Below are 17721 nucleotides of genomic sequence, written 5' to 3'. Positions count from 1 at the left end.
ATATTAAGCGTATGTCATATTAATTATCGTGTAATTCTAGGCTTAAGTATGTTCAGTTTTATTTACGATAATGCAGACGTTACATAGAGTAAGGAATTTTGCATGTGCTGATTCAAGGTTTAATTGTCACATTTGAAGTATATTTTGAAATATCAAACTGGCACTTGAAGCCCTTCGTAAATACCGCGAATCTATTAAATTCCCAATCGTATATATAGCCCGTTCATTTTTAGACTTGTAAATCAAGTGTAATAAACAGCAAGCGATCAGGGGTTCTTACAATGATTTAAGGAGTCGCCAGTAGTATTTTTCAGTTTATTGTTATATTTAACTGAAACTTTGAGCTTTCAATTCATATAGAAAAGGAATCATGACACTTTGAGACTAGAACTTCGGGCTATGGTAAATATGAAGATGGTCAATTGTAAGGAAATATCTTCAATGGGATCTATATTTACACACATGCTTAGTGTAAACAAAATTTGTTTAACATCGACCTACAACAAAGGTTTTACGGTCATTAAAGGGATCATCAGTAGTATTTTACAGTATATTCGGAATGTTTTTGCCATTAGTTGAGATTAAACTATTCATTGTACGCTTTATTGTGCATCAACATATATAAGCGTATTTCAATCATAATTTTCAACAAAATACACACAAACTTTAGGGGGACTGTTACTTCTGCCTCTTTAAATGAAACTTTTTTTCAGATTCTTAATAATATAATACCACTGTACACATCCTATCATGGACTTTGATATTGTCTTATAAAGGGGTACTCATTTTGTATCCGACACTTATCCTTAACCACTTATTATAATTTAATGAGACTTTTGCCAATGTGCATCTCCTATTTTATTTTATGGTCAAAATTATTTATGGTGATTCCCATACCAAAACATGGTCTTTGTAAGGGGCGGCGTATCATTTCGTGAGCTCTGCTTACATTACCTCTGTTTTATACAGCATTAGGAATCCCTATAATGAAAAAATTTTATAAACAAAATATTTGTAATGTTTCAGGAGCATCAGTTGGCATTGCCGGTTTTAAATTTGTGTGGCTTTGCCAGATAGTAAATTTACCCTGTATATATTTTTTTAAATTAGCAAAGGAAACACATGAATAAAAACTTTCATTGTTGGCATGATATGTATAGTTGTGTAAATTCGAACTCTGATAATAATGAAAAAAATAAAAAATGCATTTGAATTTGCTGTGAACATAGGCAATAGTAAATGACTGATGTTCAATGGTCATAATTCGATAAAGACGAAACATGTCCATGCAAAAAAAAACCAAACCCGTGGGAAATGCTAAATTACAAGATGGAAATAACAGAAGATACATTGAAATCCACCAAAACCATAATGCTACCCGTTTACTGTAAAAGGAAATAAAAATATGAGAAACATTTACTTCTAAACTAAAAATAATGCCCTTCATTGTCACTGATATAAAAAAAAAAACTGCCAAATACATGTATTTTGTATCCAACAAATTTTCAATGTACAAAGAAAAATTTTGTTTCTAGTTGAAAATAAAGGATATTGGTTATTTGTCCATGGCAAATATTCAATTGAACACTGGTTATATTTATTTTTCAGAAAAGCTGATAAAAGAACTTATAGATTTGAATGTCCTGGAAAAGGCATTAGGAGAAAATGAGTATATTCGTCGTCCGAGAAATTGTATTCTCCTTGATGATGATATTATCCTGTCTGCTCATGATGATAAGCTCATGCGTGTCTGGTCTACAAAAGATGGTAATGTTCTTTCCATATAAGCTATACACATTAAACTTTTGTTTGCATATATCTTGGTAAATTTACTAATTGACCGTTTTGTGTTTTTCCTACATACCTTACACAATGATTGCTGAAGTGGATTTTTTGAAGCAGTTGTGATTAACCATTGATTTGATGCAGCTAGAACAACACACAAAATTTGTCTTTTCATTTCAGGTTCTATACTGAAAAGAGTCGCTGGACATAGACCAAGAGTTTATGGACATAGATCAAACTATATTTCTATGTATTACAGTCCTCGGTCACAATTTATATTGACTTGCGAAAGTGATATGACATCAACCATACGTCTCTGGGAGAAGAAGTCATTCCTGCAGTTATCTTCTCTTACCCTTGAAAAAAAGGTAAAGTTTCATATAAACATAAGAAGGTGTGCTGCATGATGTCCAACGAAACCACCTTCCACCAGAAAGTACACTAGGTGATATAATCATTATTAATATAAATAGAAAACAGTATTGATTGACGATATAAATGAGATAATTTCCCAGGTCTGTTTTTTTAGGGGGGAGGTGAGTTTGAAATTATTGTTTTCAGTATTGTCCTAAGGCATTCCCCTTAAAACTTGGATATGTCCAGATCATTTGCTAAATCCGATTAACACACTGTAATGAAGTTCAAAGTTTTTATTGTTCTATGTCTATATGGGCTTCTATGATATGTACAAAATTGGTAAGATGGTAGGAGCTAAGTATGTAGAACTATCTTCTACCGTTATGGAATAATACGTTTCGACGTTTCAAATGTCCTGGAAATACGATTTAAAAAGAATATACATGTATATAAGCTCACGAATTAAATAGACTTTTTATTAGGTCTTTCCACTTTTCTGTGGAAAGACCTATTGTTTTTCTTCTGATTATTTTTTTTTTTCTTCCGCCTAATTTTGTTCTTGCGATAAACATTTGTTTCGCAATACGTCGCTTAGATATTTTGTATATGATATCGAACAGTTGATGCGCTTTTGAAATTTACCCTGCGTAAACGAATACTTTTCTTTGTAGGAGTTATCTCCCCAAACACTGTTTTCCTTGTTAGCGCATCTCCTTCGCAACTGTAAAAGATTATGACAAATTTATTTTACAAAATTGCTCGTTATATCCTTGGCATGATTTGTCCTATTTTGACCGAAGCGATATGACCGCTCCATATGAGAGTTATTTCCCCGTATGCATCTGATATAAGTGATATGAATTTCTATCTTATAAATCATAAGTAATAGAGACCTAGGATCTTTTGATTTGAGGTCCTTGGTCCCAAAAAATGAAAATTAGGTCAAGGTCAAAGGTCAAGGTCATATTCTAATATTTGAATTTGACTTATTTTCTCTTATATCCAAATTATTTTTACTAAATTGTTAGTTGCGACATGTCGTAAGATGTAAATTTTGATTGCAAGCGTACGTTGAATGTAAAAGGGAGTTTTCTCCCCTGTTGTATTTAAAAATACGCGTTTGGTGATATAACTCATTAACTAAATATAATAAAGACCTATGGTCTTTTGATTTGAGGTCCTTGGTTTATGAACTTGAAATTGATCTCAAAGTCATAGCTTAATTTGACGTTCTAGATTTTGACCTTTGCTTTTATTCTATATGTATACATGATAAAGATATACAACTTTTAGAAAAAGGTATCAAACCATTTAACCTTGAAAAAAAACCCGGAAGTGACCTTTTGTAAACCGGAAGTAGCTATTTTTTTGTACTTTATTAATATAAAAGTATATAGAACCAGATATTTTTGGAATTAGTGTCAATTAAATATTCAAATATAATCGGAAGTAACATTTTTCAAACCGGAAGTAACAAATTATCTCCCTTATTTAAAAAAAATGTATGAAAACAATATATTTTTGGAATCAGCTTACTAGGAGCTATCATTTGACGATTGAAATGAAATTTTAAACTTAGTTTCACAACTTTTCATATCAAAATACATTGTTTTGATGGAAAGACCTTCAATTGTTCTCTAAACAATTGGTTTTTAATTTAAGTTATGTTTATAAGATTGTAAATGACAATAATGATCACATTTTAGAAAAATAATAAATATATCTACATTTGATCTAGGTATCATCACAAAATATGCCGTTATTTCCATTTTAATGCGTAAACAGCGACGTTTTTATAGTTTGCTTGGAGTGGTATTATTACAAAGTCTTACCTGCACGTGCTAAACGTTTCAAACTGAAACTACCATGACTACCAAGAACTTCATGGAATCCGATGAATAATTTTTAGAAAAAATATCTCAGAGAGAGACCTAAATACCCTCTCCCCTTCGCCAACTATACAATTGAATGAGTGTCGTAACATCATCCACGACTAACATCAATCATAATGTAAAAAATGGACAAAACAAGAAATCAGCAGACCAGAAATCCTTTAATTTTTTTCCCATTCAATAATGAAAATAGAAGATAATCGTATGAAATATTTTAAGGCAAATTTAACACATTATAACCACCATAATAGCTTAATTCTCGTATCAAGCAATTCGTTTATTGTCCCGGCTGATAAGCCTCATTAATAAATTGTCATACCTAATTAGATGGGTATCTAAAAAGTTCGAATGTTTAGAAAATATGTTCAAACCTTTTCGTTTTTTTTAATAACAACAAACAAAAAAATTATGTCAATTAGACCTGCTTCAACATGTTTACTGAACTTGAATTTATACTGGGCAACATTTTTGTTCACTAAGGAAAATTCGCATATCATCAAGTTATAGGAATTGCAATGGAGACTTACTTTGCACCACTTATTGCATATCTCTTTCCGTATTGTTACGAATCACAATAATTTATGTCTAAAATAAGTAAAGACCCATCGAAACAACATCTGAAATAACGATTTATTAACACGTTTATAATGTCCTTTACCAAGTCAGGGATATGGCAATGGTTGTTATCAGACAATCCGTTTTCTTATGTATTTGAGTTTGATTGTGTTGTAGTTTACTGTTTCTGTTGTTCCGTTGTTTTCCCTTTTGTAATAGATATGTTTCTCTCTGTTTTGTTTTGTTGCCAGGATTTATTTTCGTCTAATTTAATTATGACATTGAACAGCGGTATAATACTGTTGATTTATTGAGCTTTTTAGATGACATTTTGGCTCTCAATAATGACGACTTCAGTTTTACACCAAAGAGATTTATCCGATAAATTTTACTTTAAATAAAACTGATACTAACAACGAACTCTGCGCTTTCCTGGATATCAATTTATTGATCTCTAATGGGAAATTTAATACTAAATGATTTATAAAAAGAGATAATGTCTCAATTCCCATTGTTAACTATCCGTTTTCAGACGGCGATGTTCATTTGGCACCATCGTATGGTGTTAAACATCCCAGTTATTTGATTTTCTCGTGTATATAACAACGTATTTTAACGAAAGAAATTTCTGCACTACACCATGGTTTTCGAAATCACAAACTTGTCAAAACTTTTATCAAATTTTATCATCGGTACAAGGACATCAGCCGTAAATAAAATTAAAAAAATACAGACATTTTATATGTTCAGGTTTTCTGATCACATGTTTTATTGTTATATTCTATAGAAATCTCAGAACCTTCGCCTTTCACCTGATTACTTACCAAACATTAACATAGACTTATTCACTAGGGATACAGCTAAGAAATCATTGTAAAGTTATTGAAAATGTGATTTTTTTTGAATAATTATTGATCTACTCTTTCTCTGCAGCGAAAATCAACATAATTTTTAACAAAAGAAATATCTGTATTTCTAAATTTTAGAAATATCGTATTATGAAGCGATACATACTAAACGAAAAAATTGTTTACCAGTCATTGTATTGCGTTCTTTCTTGCATCACAACTTGATACTTACATTAAACAATATGACTAAATATATAAACTAGATTGTTTAACCGTATTGCATGCACACCTATCGGTTAAGACAGGATTTTTTTCTGTCGGTTCACTGGAGCTGGCATATCATTAGCTGCTTGTAGTTTTGTTACTTAGGTCGATCATTGTTTTCTGTTTGTTTCTAACGTTAATTGCCTTATCGAATAATTGAATTTGACTCGGATTTCTCTTGAACTAGATGTGGAATTCCTCGCTGCGTTGAAGACCTATTAGAAGCATTGCGCTGTCTTGTACATTTTGGTCGAGTTCTTGCTTCTTTGACAATTTCCCCGTTTCCATTTTTTATTCTATTTTAAAGTCCTTGAAACCAACATAAATCTTGGAAAGGGTTGACAGAAAGTCCAAGAATCTGGTAAATTTTAAAATCCGACACTGACGTACTGGTTAAGATTTACAGAATTTGATAGAACTGACAAATAACAATATATAGAAAATTTTGATTCTGGTAATATATAGAAAATTAAAAAAAATAAATAAATAAATAAATGGTTGTTTAACAAATGGTTTTTGGTGGATTTGAGAACAGATTATCTTTTCTTAAACAATAATTATCAACCTCCGTTATATAAGCCGTCTTAACACACACATACACACACAAGTAAATTATTGGTTCGTTTTTAGATTGACAGATTTATTAACACATAATCTTAGCCAATTGTACTTCACAAGTTTGCATCTCGACAGTTATTGCTTCGTTGGTGATACTTAAGGCCAAAATATTCAAAATATAAAAACGAATACAAACAATAAGCAGTTGTACAGTAAAAGACAAATAACCAAATCCATATAAGGAATAAGAGCTCTCTACGATGGAAATAAAAAACCAAACAAAATCACAGAATATAAACCAATTTAACTATTAAAAACCAAAAGCTGATTTAAGTAAAACAATATAAATAAAAATCCAAATAATTTGGACAACAATTAATACAGGCCACTGACATGGGCAATTAGTGTAAAACAAATTGTGAAAATTGCCTAAAAAGAACTATGACTCAACAAATCGAAACCAAGAACAAAATCTCAACAAACAAAAAGACAAATCATATAGTATTGATTTTAGATAAGTAGTAAATATATATAGTTGTTCATTAAGTATTTTAGTTTAGAATTAATATATAAACTATAAAACTGGAACACAATATTAAAAGCATTTGAAGTATTATGCCATAATTTTCTAATTTTAAAGTTTACAACAAAATAACAAATATTTGAAATTATTTATATTATTTGTTTTTGGTTTAAATATGAACAATGGATGCAAAATTACAATGTGTGTTTATAATCATGTTATCTACCTGGAAGACAATTGATATTAACCAATTTACATATTTTGTCTTGCTAAATAAGCAGACAATGTATGCCACACTTCAATTTTGATAAAACAAGTATGATGTATAGGGTGAAAACTTATTTAATTTGACAGTTATCTCAAGTATCAAATAAATTTGTTTGACAAATTATAAAATGAAACCACTGCTAAAGTGAATTCATTTCATGTCAACTGATAATAAATTTGTAATTTGGTGTTTTGTAGATTGTTGATATCAAATGGAATAGTGATGGTCTATCATTTGTGAGCTATAGTGATGATCCCGTTGTTATTGTACGGTGGACAATAGAAGGAGCCAATGTGGGGAAAAGTACTTTATCGAGGTATCCTGCGATATTTAAAGGTAATAGTTAGTTTGTTATTCTTTAATCTGAAAACTGTACAGGGAATAACAAGTTGACTACTTTAGTTCAGCTTAATCAATCATTGGCCTATGAATAAGAAAAATATTAGCTCTTACCATGTACATGATAAAACCACTTTCAGTGGGGTAATGACATTGTTTGATGATTCATTTCAGCGGTACAATGAAGAAAAACGTGGAGGCTATTATAAAACAAAATGATGTTCATCTTAGTCAATTATGGCTATTATATTATCTAACTTACAAACTCAGTACAGTATAGTTTTAAAACTTGGCATTAAAATACACACCAAAATTGGATTAGTGATATAAATGAAACTAAACTTTATATTTTTGATCTGTTAAAAACTTAGTTTTTCCTCCAATAATATGAATATTTTTTCCCCCATATTTTTATTTATTATAACTGTACTAATCTTCTGTTTTTAAAAGAGGAATCATTGATCTCAATATCTGATAAGTTTTAAAATGCAATGCCTAAAGCTACAAACTATGAAATTAATACTTATAAAACAGATTTCTGATTAACAAATTTTTTTTTTTTAGATTGTCTGATTTTCTTTTATTTTCATTCTACCATTTTCTTTTCGTAAAAATATGTAGATTGGTTTTCCATACATTTTTACTGTGCATACGCGAAATGAATAGATATGCACACTTCCAATTTAAACACAGGTATTACTTGATTTATTTCACTTGACTGGGCGGGGTTTAACCGGTTCGCTTATTAAAGACCAGTCATCTATATACAGGAGTTTTGGGATGAACTCATCAATGAAGCGTTCAGTTATTTGTCCCATATTATACACTCAGTTCTTTTGTATATCCGTTCGGTGACACTGATGAGTGATTAGAAATCAACAATAATTATAACGGCAATAAACCTTATCGCACACATCATGAAATAGACTGTTCATATGCTAATTAAAACATAAGCTCCGCCCGATCAGTTAAAATGACATTGGTAATAACTCACTTGTTGTGTTGATTTTGAAATTAAATTAAGATATTTTGGGAGAAATGATGTGTTACCCTCAGTGTTAGTTTGTTACCTGGATTTGTTTTCTCTCAATCGATTTATGACATTCAAATAGCGGTATACTACTGTTGCCTTTATGTATCCGTATGTTGAATAATCCTTATGAAATTGCGCTACTATTATCATGCCATCCGTCCGCCTTAATCGTCGATGCTCGTCAACAAATTAACATGGCGATTTTGCTAAAAATAAATCAAAAATTCAGCAATAAACTTGATAAGATATAAATTATACTACAGTTGTGATAAGATTTTGTGATGGAATATTAAGTTTCCTATACCATGGTTAGATCTAGAACTAACTAAAAGTGCCGAAAATCTATAATAAATTTGTTTTTTACGTTGGCTTTATACTTATGTGAATTCGTTAAATACAAGAACGTAATGAATGAAGACGATTTAAGACAAATGTAAGGCAGCATAATTATTGATAGCAATTCAAAACTAATATTTTTGTAAACTATATGAAATTTAACTTCTTACTATAAACCGGACGTTGTGTGGTCATTACATGTTCCTTGTTAACTTCAAACCTGTGCAATTATAATAAGCGTATACATTGACTAGTAAACAGCTAAACACAACAATAGTTAAACAAATTACACAATAAAATCATTACACATAAAGTTATTGCAATAACATTAACGGTACCAATTTTCCTGCACCAGATGCGCATTTCGACAATACTTGCTCTTCACTGATGCTCGTGGCCAAAATATTCGAAATCCAAATCTTATATAAAAGATAAAGAGCTGCAAACTTAACACTTGACTGTTATTGTTATCAATGAACATTAGGTATGAAAGGTTTGATTAGCCTATTCTTACGTTTGAAATATTTTTCATCTTAACGATTATAAAAGATGGTAAATTCGACAGAAATATACGAAGCTTAACTGGTTAAGGTTTTTGTCCTTTGGTGGAGTTATTAGTTTGAATATATATTCTGAAATACATTTTAAGCACGTTTATGCAAGACAAAATCTAAGTGGATTTACAAACCTTTTCACTATTTACTGTAACAAATCCAATTCAACTCAAATGAAAGCAGTCATTTAATAAAATGTCGAAATATAACCGATACACCTATTTTTAAATCATAAAAAGTTAGTTAAACCTGGTTTTATAGCTAGCTTGTATGATCACAATGGTTGGATGTATAAAGCTTCATAACATTTAAATATGTACATGATGTCTTTGCAAAGAATAATGATATGTATTTTTTTTTCTTCTAATTCCAGTGAATGACTCTAAACAGATACCAACCTTAAAATTGAAGAAAAATAGCCAAGATAACAGTGACCTCAGTAGTACACAAAGAAAATGATTGACTACATTGTAGTTCACTCATTACAGGAAAACGAGAACGTCACATTTTAAAGATTGACATAGAAGTAAAATAACTTAATTCATTCAGTATTATTATAGAAAAAACAAACAAAAAAACCCCCTCCAAAAACCAACAAAAATCTGAAATTTTTAAAAGTTGCAGAATCAATCGGAAAGAATTTTTTAATTAAACCTTTGACTCAGCATAAGCTTTTAAACGTTTTCTTTAGCAGTTAAAATTATTGACGACATCGATCCTTCAAAATCCCTCATTCAGATATTGAGAAAGAAAATGTAGATTGAAAATGGAAATGTTCTTAATTTTTTTTCACTGTTTATTCAAACATTTGTCCATCAATGACATATAAATACTGTGCGATAGTGAGTGATGTATAAGTGAAAGCTAACATATTTAAATTTTTAATATTTTGTATTTTGTTTAGATTGAAAATGCATACTAGTAATAACAATAACCCATATTTTCACTTTTTTCTAACTTATGTGTTACAAAAAGGTGTTTGCATATGTAATAAACGCATGTTGTTTAGTAATATTTCATACGGATGGAGATAATTTGCCATAAGCGGGGAAAAGCCATTGCCTGCAAAATCCACATCGGCAATGTACAATCTGCAAGACTTAATTACAAAAGAGTAAATAAACCCTGTCGTTTTGTTTTTGTTTTTAATTGACGCTCTTGTTTTTGATATAATTGATTGGAACGATTACATGACCAAAGACACCACAGCGTCAACCAACTTCAAATGTATAAAAAACGTGTTTGTCGATTATAGGTGAAGACAAGATGTTGTTATCAATATTACTAAGGGATCATTTGAACATTTAAAAATTCTGAAATAGATAATCAAGAAAAAAAAGCAAACACATTAAATAAATAAAATGTCTTTATCAAATTTTGTATTCTATTTCTTGTTATAAAATGTGTGTAAATATATGACAGATAAAAGCTTACGTCCATATTGGTATCTTCCCTCGACGTTCGGCTAAAGCCTCTGTCTTTATATGGGGTCTCTGGCTAATATCAAGGGCTGATATGGTAATTCCTTGTCATAATCAATAATGATACAATTAATAAAAAGACTTGTAAGAGATAAAAAATTTAAAACAATATGTTTAAATAATAAATATTTTTAATTTATGGGTATGGTATTTAAAAAAAATGGCTTGTGGTGTATTTTGAACTTATCACTGAACATCAATTGCGTAATGAAAAAAATAATTGCTTTTCAGTTCTATTTTTTGAGGTTTTATAATAATTTGCCTCATAAGAATAAAAAGTGTAGTCTGTAGTGAAAAATGATAGTTATAATACTCATTGTGAAGAATATGTAGTTTACAACTTGTAACTTTTTATCAAATGCTTCCTAAATATAAGAAAACTTCATCTGAAATATTGTAAAATCCCATCAATAGTATTTTGTTTTATCTCAATTGCAATGTTGTTTGTTTTTAATGCTATTGTTACTCCAGTGAAACAGCTGTTCGGTTGCTATAATTATTTGTCTGCTTTTCTTTTTCATCTTTAGCCATTGCGTTGTCAGTTTATTTTCGATCTATGATTTTGACTGTCCCTCTGGTACCTTTCGCCTCTCTTTTACTCCAGTAAAACATCTGTTTTGTTGCTAATGTTCCCCAAGTGAAAACAGCTGTTTTGTTAATTTTGTGTTGTTGTAAAACCTACAAAAAATGATGTTTAGTGCAATTATCATTCTTTTATTGAAACAACAGCCTCTGCAGCTAGCCTTTGTGAATACATACAAACATTTTTATTTGAAAATATTCTGTCATTTAAGACTGTTTCTGTAGATTTTTGTGATGAAATGTTGGTTTCATTGCAAAACAGTTATAAATTACCACTTTTGATTCTTGGATACAAAATTACTTGCAAATATATGAGTATACGAAAGTACAGAAAATTTAAAAAAAAAATAATATCAGTTTGTTCTAGTTGAAACATTCTAAAATGCATTGTTTTCAATCTATTTTCATATTAATTATGGTTATTTTATTAATACAAATAGCAGCAGGTATATTGTATCAAAATACACATTTCAGTCAAATCAACATTACTGTGTGCTTCATTAATACTGTTATTAGTTGTTACCTTTTTGAAATTGGATTCATTGCGCACTTTTTCTATATTTTTAATAACATGGTTGAACTATGTATTATGATATATTCATTTTATGATCATTTGTCTTATAATGTTATTGTAAAAGTGTCTTGTTTTTATTTTGATAATTAACTCTCTTTAAAAAGAGATTACATGTTTATTTTTTAAATCTGTTTATGTTAATTTATTCCTCCAAATAATATCCTTACAGATTAAAAGAAATTCTGTCCTGTTTAATAGATTACTTCCCAACAATCTCAGGATGGTCTGGCAGCCATTTTAGGGACTTGCTTGGTCCGAGAAATGTCATTGCGCAATATACTAAAAAAATATTTAATTTGGTGATGTAGACTTTGGGCGGAAATTATTAAAAGAGAATTCAAAAGTGAACAAATCTTGTACCATTAGATTCCTTATTCATCCCCCGAATATATAATTCTGTTCATGTTCTAATCTTTAAAATCTCAAACAAAGCTCGATTTTACGACACTCAATTTCACTTTGAAACTTTTCGAATGATTATGTTATTTCGTTACGTGGACATGTTTAATTGTAAATAACACATATATATTTGTGGAGAAAAATGAATAAGTAGATCGACTGATACTTTCAAATGAAACTGTTAACGATTTCCGGATAGAAATGTGCTACTCAAAGTCTCGGTCTGCAATGACTATATTTTCTTTATGCAGTGCGCTCTAATGTCCCATGTCCCAGGTAAATTCCACAAAATTCAGATATGTCTTTAGCTAACTATCCCATTGTTTTGTTTTGCATAAAATACAAGATAATTAGAATTATTCCACAGTAACATGTTAACTTTGCAGAATTTAAGGAGCATTAATGGTATAACCACTTGTTACCGGACACAAATGAGACTGTTATTTTTGAATAGTAAAAGTAAAGAATTTAAATATTTTTAATTTTTTATTATATTTATGTATTAACAATTTTTAACATTATTGTAATATATTTTCCCTTTTTGAACTTTATGTAATATATCTTCCCTTTTGGAATGTAATGTAATATATGTTCCTTATTGAAACAGTTGGAAGAAGGATACAATTTGTTAGTCAACAACTGTACTCATACCGTCCTCTTTTTAGTTAATAATAAACATAGTTTTGTCTATTTTGTTCTTAATTACCCAAACTTTGAACATGAACTCGTAATTTAACCTGAAGTAAACTCAGTGAAGCATGAAATCTATGTCACAGTAATATAATTCTTGTCAAGATTCTTGTTAGGCAAAATTAGAAAAACAATAATACCGAACTTCAAGGAAATTTATACTTGAAAGTCTTTAATCAACTGGCAAAACCAAAACCAAAACATTGAAGCAGCTCGAACACATCAAACCAATAGAAACCAATTGTCATATTCCTGACTTACTTCAGGCATTTTCATTTACAGCAAAATGGCCGATTGAACTTGGTTGTACGACAAACTACGATTGTATGATAGTTGTATATAATTAGAATATATTGATAACAATGTGAGCGCAAAACAAACAAACATAATAGATAAAAAGTTAAATATTGCGGCAAAGCAGTCAAAATTGAGGATTAATATAAATACTATAAAAACACACAGGTATGACAATACAGCAGAACAGAATGGCACATCGACACTCCATAGACAAAGCAAAAATGTAAGACAAGAATAAACAAATTACTATAACACAATTACACATTGGCGGGATATATATATATATATATATATACCGAGCCACGTCAAAAAGTGATAACAACAAAAATAAAACAACAGTAAAAGTAATAAATGTGCAACGAGAAATAAAAAGAATACTGTTGGAAGTAATTGAGATGAGACACAATGTCAGTACCAAAAATCGATATCTCTAGATCATCATACATCATTTTTGCAGTTGATACGGTCTATTCATCAACAAGATCTTGGTATCTTCTGATGAACTGCTTGATAAAAAGGATGATACTTTCTTTTGCACAGCCCTGGTCAAATTTCTACTCAGACACTGGTGACGTTTTAAAAATTCTGAGTAGAAGATACAAGCTCTTGTATATTAAATTAGTTGGGACATGTATATGCCATATGAGGAGGACAAAAGAGGAATTTTCTTAAATGTCTAGTTCCCTTTGATTTGTATCAACGGAACCAAATCACAGAATTTAAGATAGTATCAATTTGAATATGAAATTTAATGACTTGGTTTCTTGGGTCTTCTGAGTTATGATAAGTGTCTGGAGGAACTGCCATTCATATGAAAATAAGAGCAGGTCGAAAAAGAGGCGCACAGATTGTTCGCATTACAACTTTGAAAATCTGCTGAAAAAGTTTACCTTCAAATTCAACAAATATCATGTTGTCAATAAGAAACTCTAGCTTGCTAATCACTTCTTAACATGTTTTTATGTTAAAAAGCATTTTGGATTATTTCATTGAGACATTTTTTTCAATTTTACATGGTGTATGGTAGGCCTATACATCAACGCACAGAAAACTAAACCAAAGAGGCTAAATACAAACCAGCCAGACTGTCTTAAGATCGGCGACTCTACTGTTGAAGATGTACAACAATTCACTTACCTTGGAAGTATTGTTAGTACATCAGGAGGCACAGACGAAGACATATCCGCAAGTAAAAAGAAAGCACAACAGATATTTTCCATTTTCAAACCTGTTTGAAGGAGTAATGATTTAAGAACTAGCACAAAGTTAAGTATATTTACCACCAATGACAAATCTGTACTCTTATACGGATCAGAAACCTGAGGAGAAACAGTTGCATCAACCAAATCAATACAAACTTTTGTCAATAAGTGTTTAAGAAACATCCCTAACATCAGATGGCCAGACAAAATATCCAACAATGAGTTATGGAGAAGAACTAAATAACAGCCAACAACTCAGACAATAAGAACAAGAAAGTGGAAGTGGATCGGGCATACCCTCAGAAAAAAGACACACACATCACCAAGCACGCCCTAGAATGGAACCCTCAAGGACATCGAAAAAGGGAGAGGCCACAAAATTGGGAAGACCTGGAAAGAAGAAAAACGAATAGCCATGGACAGGAAGAAATGGAGAGAAACTGTAGTCGCCCTATGTCCCCCTTGGGACGAAGTGGATAAAGTCAAGTAAGTCATGGTGGTGTAAAAGGTGCGAAAATCTCAAGTTTTATAAGAATTAATTTCAGAAAAATAAAACGATATTTAAAATTTACCAGATGTTTTATAGGTTTTGAAGACTCCGTATATGGTTAATGTAACTACACGAGTAGACAGTTCTGCAATAGTCCTTAGTCCATGGGCAGAATTTTATACAATATAATTCCTTTAAAATACAAACAGATGAGCCGGCAAAGTACAGTTGCTTGAACGAAACTTTGTGAAGCTTAGGTATCAAAAAAAAAAAAAAAGGAAAGTCCTCAGATTTTTTATTCAATGAAATATTCATTGAAGCCATTAAGGATTTACGATTCACCAAAATCTCATTCTTGATTTTTTTTCAGGCTGGAATTGATGCGATCTTCATTAGTGTTAATCATGAGTTCATGAGTTCATTATGTTTTTTCTCAATCGTAGTCAATTTCTCTTTCATTGATTGCCTCACAAATTTCACAAGATTTTCCTGTATGACATACTTTAATGGTTATTTTCATATAGAACGATTTTCTATCATGAAGCTGATGTTATACGAGTGCATCTTTATCCGATGATTTCAGGTCAGTAGTAGTCCCATGATTCCTACAATATTGAATAATGCATAACTGAAATGATATTTCAAAAATTCAATTAAAAGGCAAGAATTTAATAATTTATGATTGTATTTTCTTATATTGAATACAGTTATTGGTGAATATTATTCTATCAATACAGCTTGAACTGAAGCTTGAACTATATAAATATTAAAATTTGGATAAAAATATGTTGTCAAATATGAATGATCATCGTATGATTACCTAGGGAAATGTAACATTACCATATACATACCGGACTTTATCTTTTAATATGCCAATAAAAAGTAGTTTTAACTTGGAGTTTTCTAAGACAAACAAAATTTGACAATACCCATCACACTCACTGCCTTTCATAAATGAATCCACTTAGTCTTGTGCAGGCAAAATCGGTCCATTTAATATGAAATAATGCATACATTTAAAAACAGCATTTTTGTAGTTGTTCGGTTGACCTGAAACCTCATTCTGTATATTTGAAGACTTAATTTGTCCATGCCCAGATTCAAGTTCCTTCATCAATTATACCATCTCTACCTCCTAGCCAAAAGTTTTCATCTTACCAAATCATAACGATCAGCAATTTTATCATCTCAAAACAAAAACAAGTTTCTGTAATAACATCATCCCATAACAAAAACAAGTTTCTTCAGTAACATCATTTCAAACAAAACAAAAACTAGTTTCTTCTATTACCGTATCTCTTAACAAAAACGAATTGGTTCGATGAATAATAAGTAATAACAGTACTGCAGTTTAAAACTTGCATCGTCATTTTGGAATTTGACGGTCTCAAAGGCAGTTTTTCTGTCGACGGTTAGCAGATCCAATGAAAACCCAAAGCAAAAAAAAAAAAACCTGGCAAAACCTGCCATTATACAAACTAAAAAGCAACTAGTTTCTTCGTTTTCATGTAAGGAAAAATCTTCCTCACAGTTGCGCAATATCTTTACCCCTTTCTCTTCTTTTCCACTGTCGGTCACTCTATTCATCAAAAGATTTTTTATTTACTGATACAAATCAAAAGTCGTTGTAACATATATGATACATTGAAATTGTGAACCGGGCTCTTCACATTTTTATGAAATGAAATGATTCTAATTAGTATAACATGTTTTGTTTGGCGTTATGTCCATTACTGAAAAGATATGTAATTGGAACAAATTATATCAAAATTATAGAAAACTTCATCGGCTCTAACTCAAAATATGGACAATTTTATGTTTAGGGCGTCTTGAAATCTTTTGACACCTTCCGAAGTGCTAATTTCTAACCTTTTTCAGCTAGACCAAATCACTACTTTCCTTTAAAATTCTGGACCCAAATTTTTTTACAGTGTAATTTTACCACCTTCTTGCAATTTGAGGCATTGAACATGGAGAAATAAATTTGGAAGGGGTATAAAAATTAATGGTAAGTAACCCACTATTAACACTAGGGACCATATTCGTGAACAACGAAAATCAAGAGACGACAATTGTGGTCTCGGACCTACTATCGAGATGACTTCCGAAAACGACCGACGTTCATTTAACACGATATTAACACAAACATAAATATAAAAAGAAAGTGATCTCATGCAATTGGATTTTTCTTTGTCTGTTTGACGGCGTGTTAAAGGTTAAAACAATGAGTTACTTATTGATTTTACCTGTGAAAGAATATAAGTTTTTGTGGATCGTATCAGTCAAACAAATGCCCTGTTTGTTATTTGGTATATCCAGTAGAATGATAATTGCAATTTCTGTGCACATGTCTTTTGATGTCGTTTTACGTTTACCCGTTATCTCCTTTTCATATCCACTTTAACACACCCGCGATATTCATTTTTTTTAGATCTTTATTTTTGTTTTATAATACGAATAATGGTATTGCACTTGAAGAGTTACTACCTGTCATTGTGGATTGGATTGTCATAAATATATCCATTTCATTTGCAATGCTTACTGTGGCCAGTAAAACTGCTTTTGAGACTCAATTTCTTAACTGCAGTACTGTTATTACTTATTCTGACGATTTTTGTTCTTGTAACGATAATTTTCATTGGACGCTTACACATATTTTGAAGTGGTAAATTCAACGTTCTACCAGTCCGTAAC

General features: G+C 30.6%; 1 protein-coding gene across 1 annotated transcript in view; it reads left to right on the top strand.

Moving 5' to 3' along the window:
* The window catches only part of LOC143057264 (NACHT and WD repeat domain-containing protein 2-like), an 84635-nt gene extending 71599 nt beyond the window's left edge, over window positions 1-13036 (top strand). Inside the window, exons 25-28 of the mRNA XM_076230543.1 lie at window positions 1609-1767; window positions 1966-2153; window positions 7248-7386; window positions 9686-13036. Of these exons, the coding sequence (XP_076086658.1) occupies window positions 1609-1767; window positions 1966-2153; window positions 7248-7386; window positions 9686-9771 (572 nt within the window). The 3' untranslated portion in view covers window positions 9772-13036. The remainder of the gene's footprint in view (window positions 1-1608; window positions 1768-1965; window positions 2154-7247; window positions 7387-9685) is intronic.
* The last annotated feature ends 4685 nt before the right edge of the window (window positions 13037-17721 follow it).

The sequence above is a fragment of the Mytilus galloprovincialis genome, chromosome 13 (assembly GCF_965363235.1).
Source record: "Mytilus galloprovincialis chromosome 13, xbMytGall1.hap1.1, whole genome shotgun sequence".
NCBI lineage: Eukaryota > Metazoa > Mollusca > Bivalvia > Mytilida > Mytilidae > Mytilus > Mytilus galloprovincialis.
The sequence above is the reverse complement of the archived record's forward strand: the minus strand, read 5'-3'. Positions and strand labels throughout refer to the sequence as shown.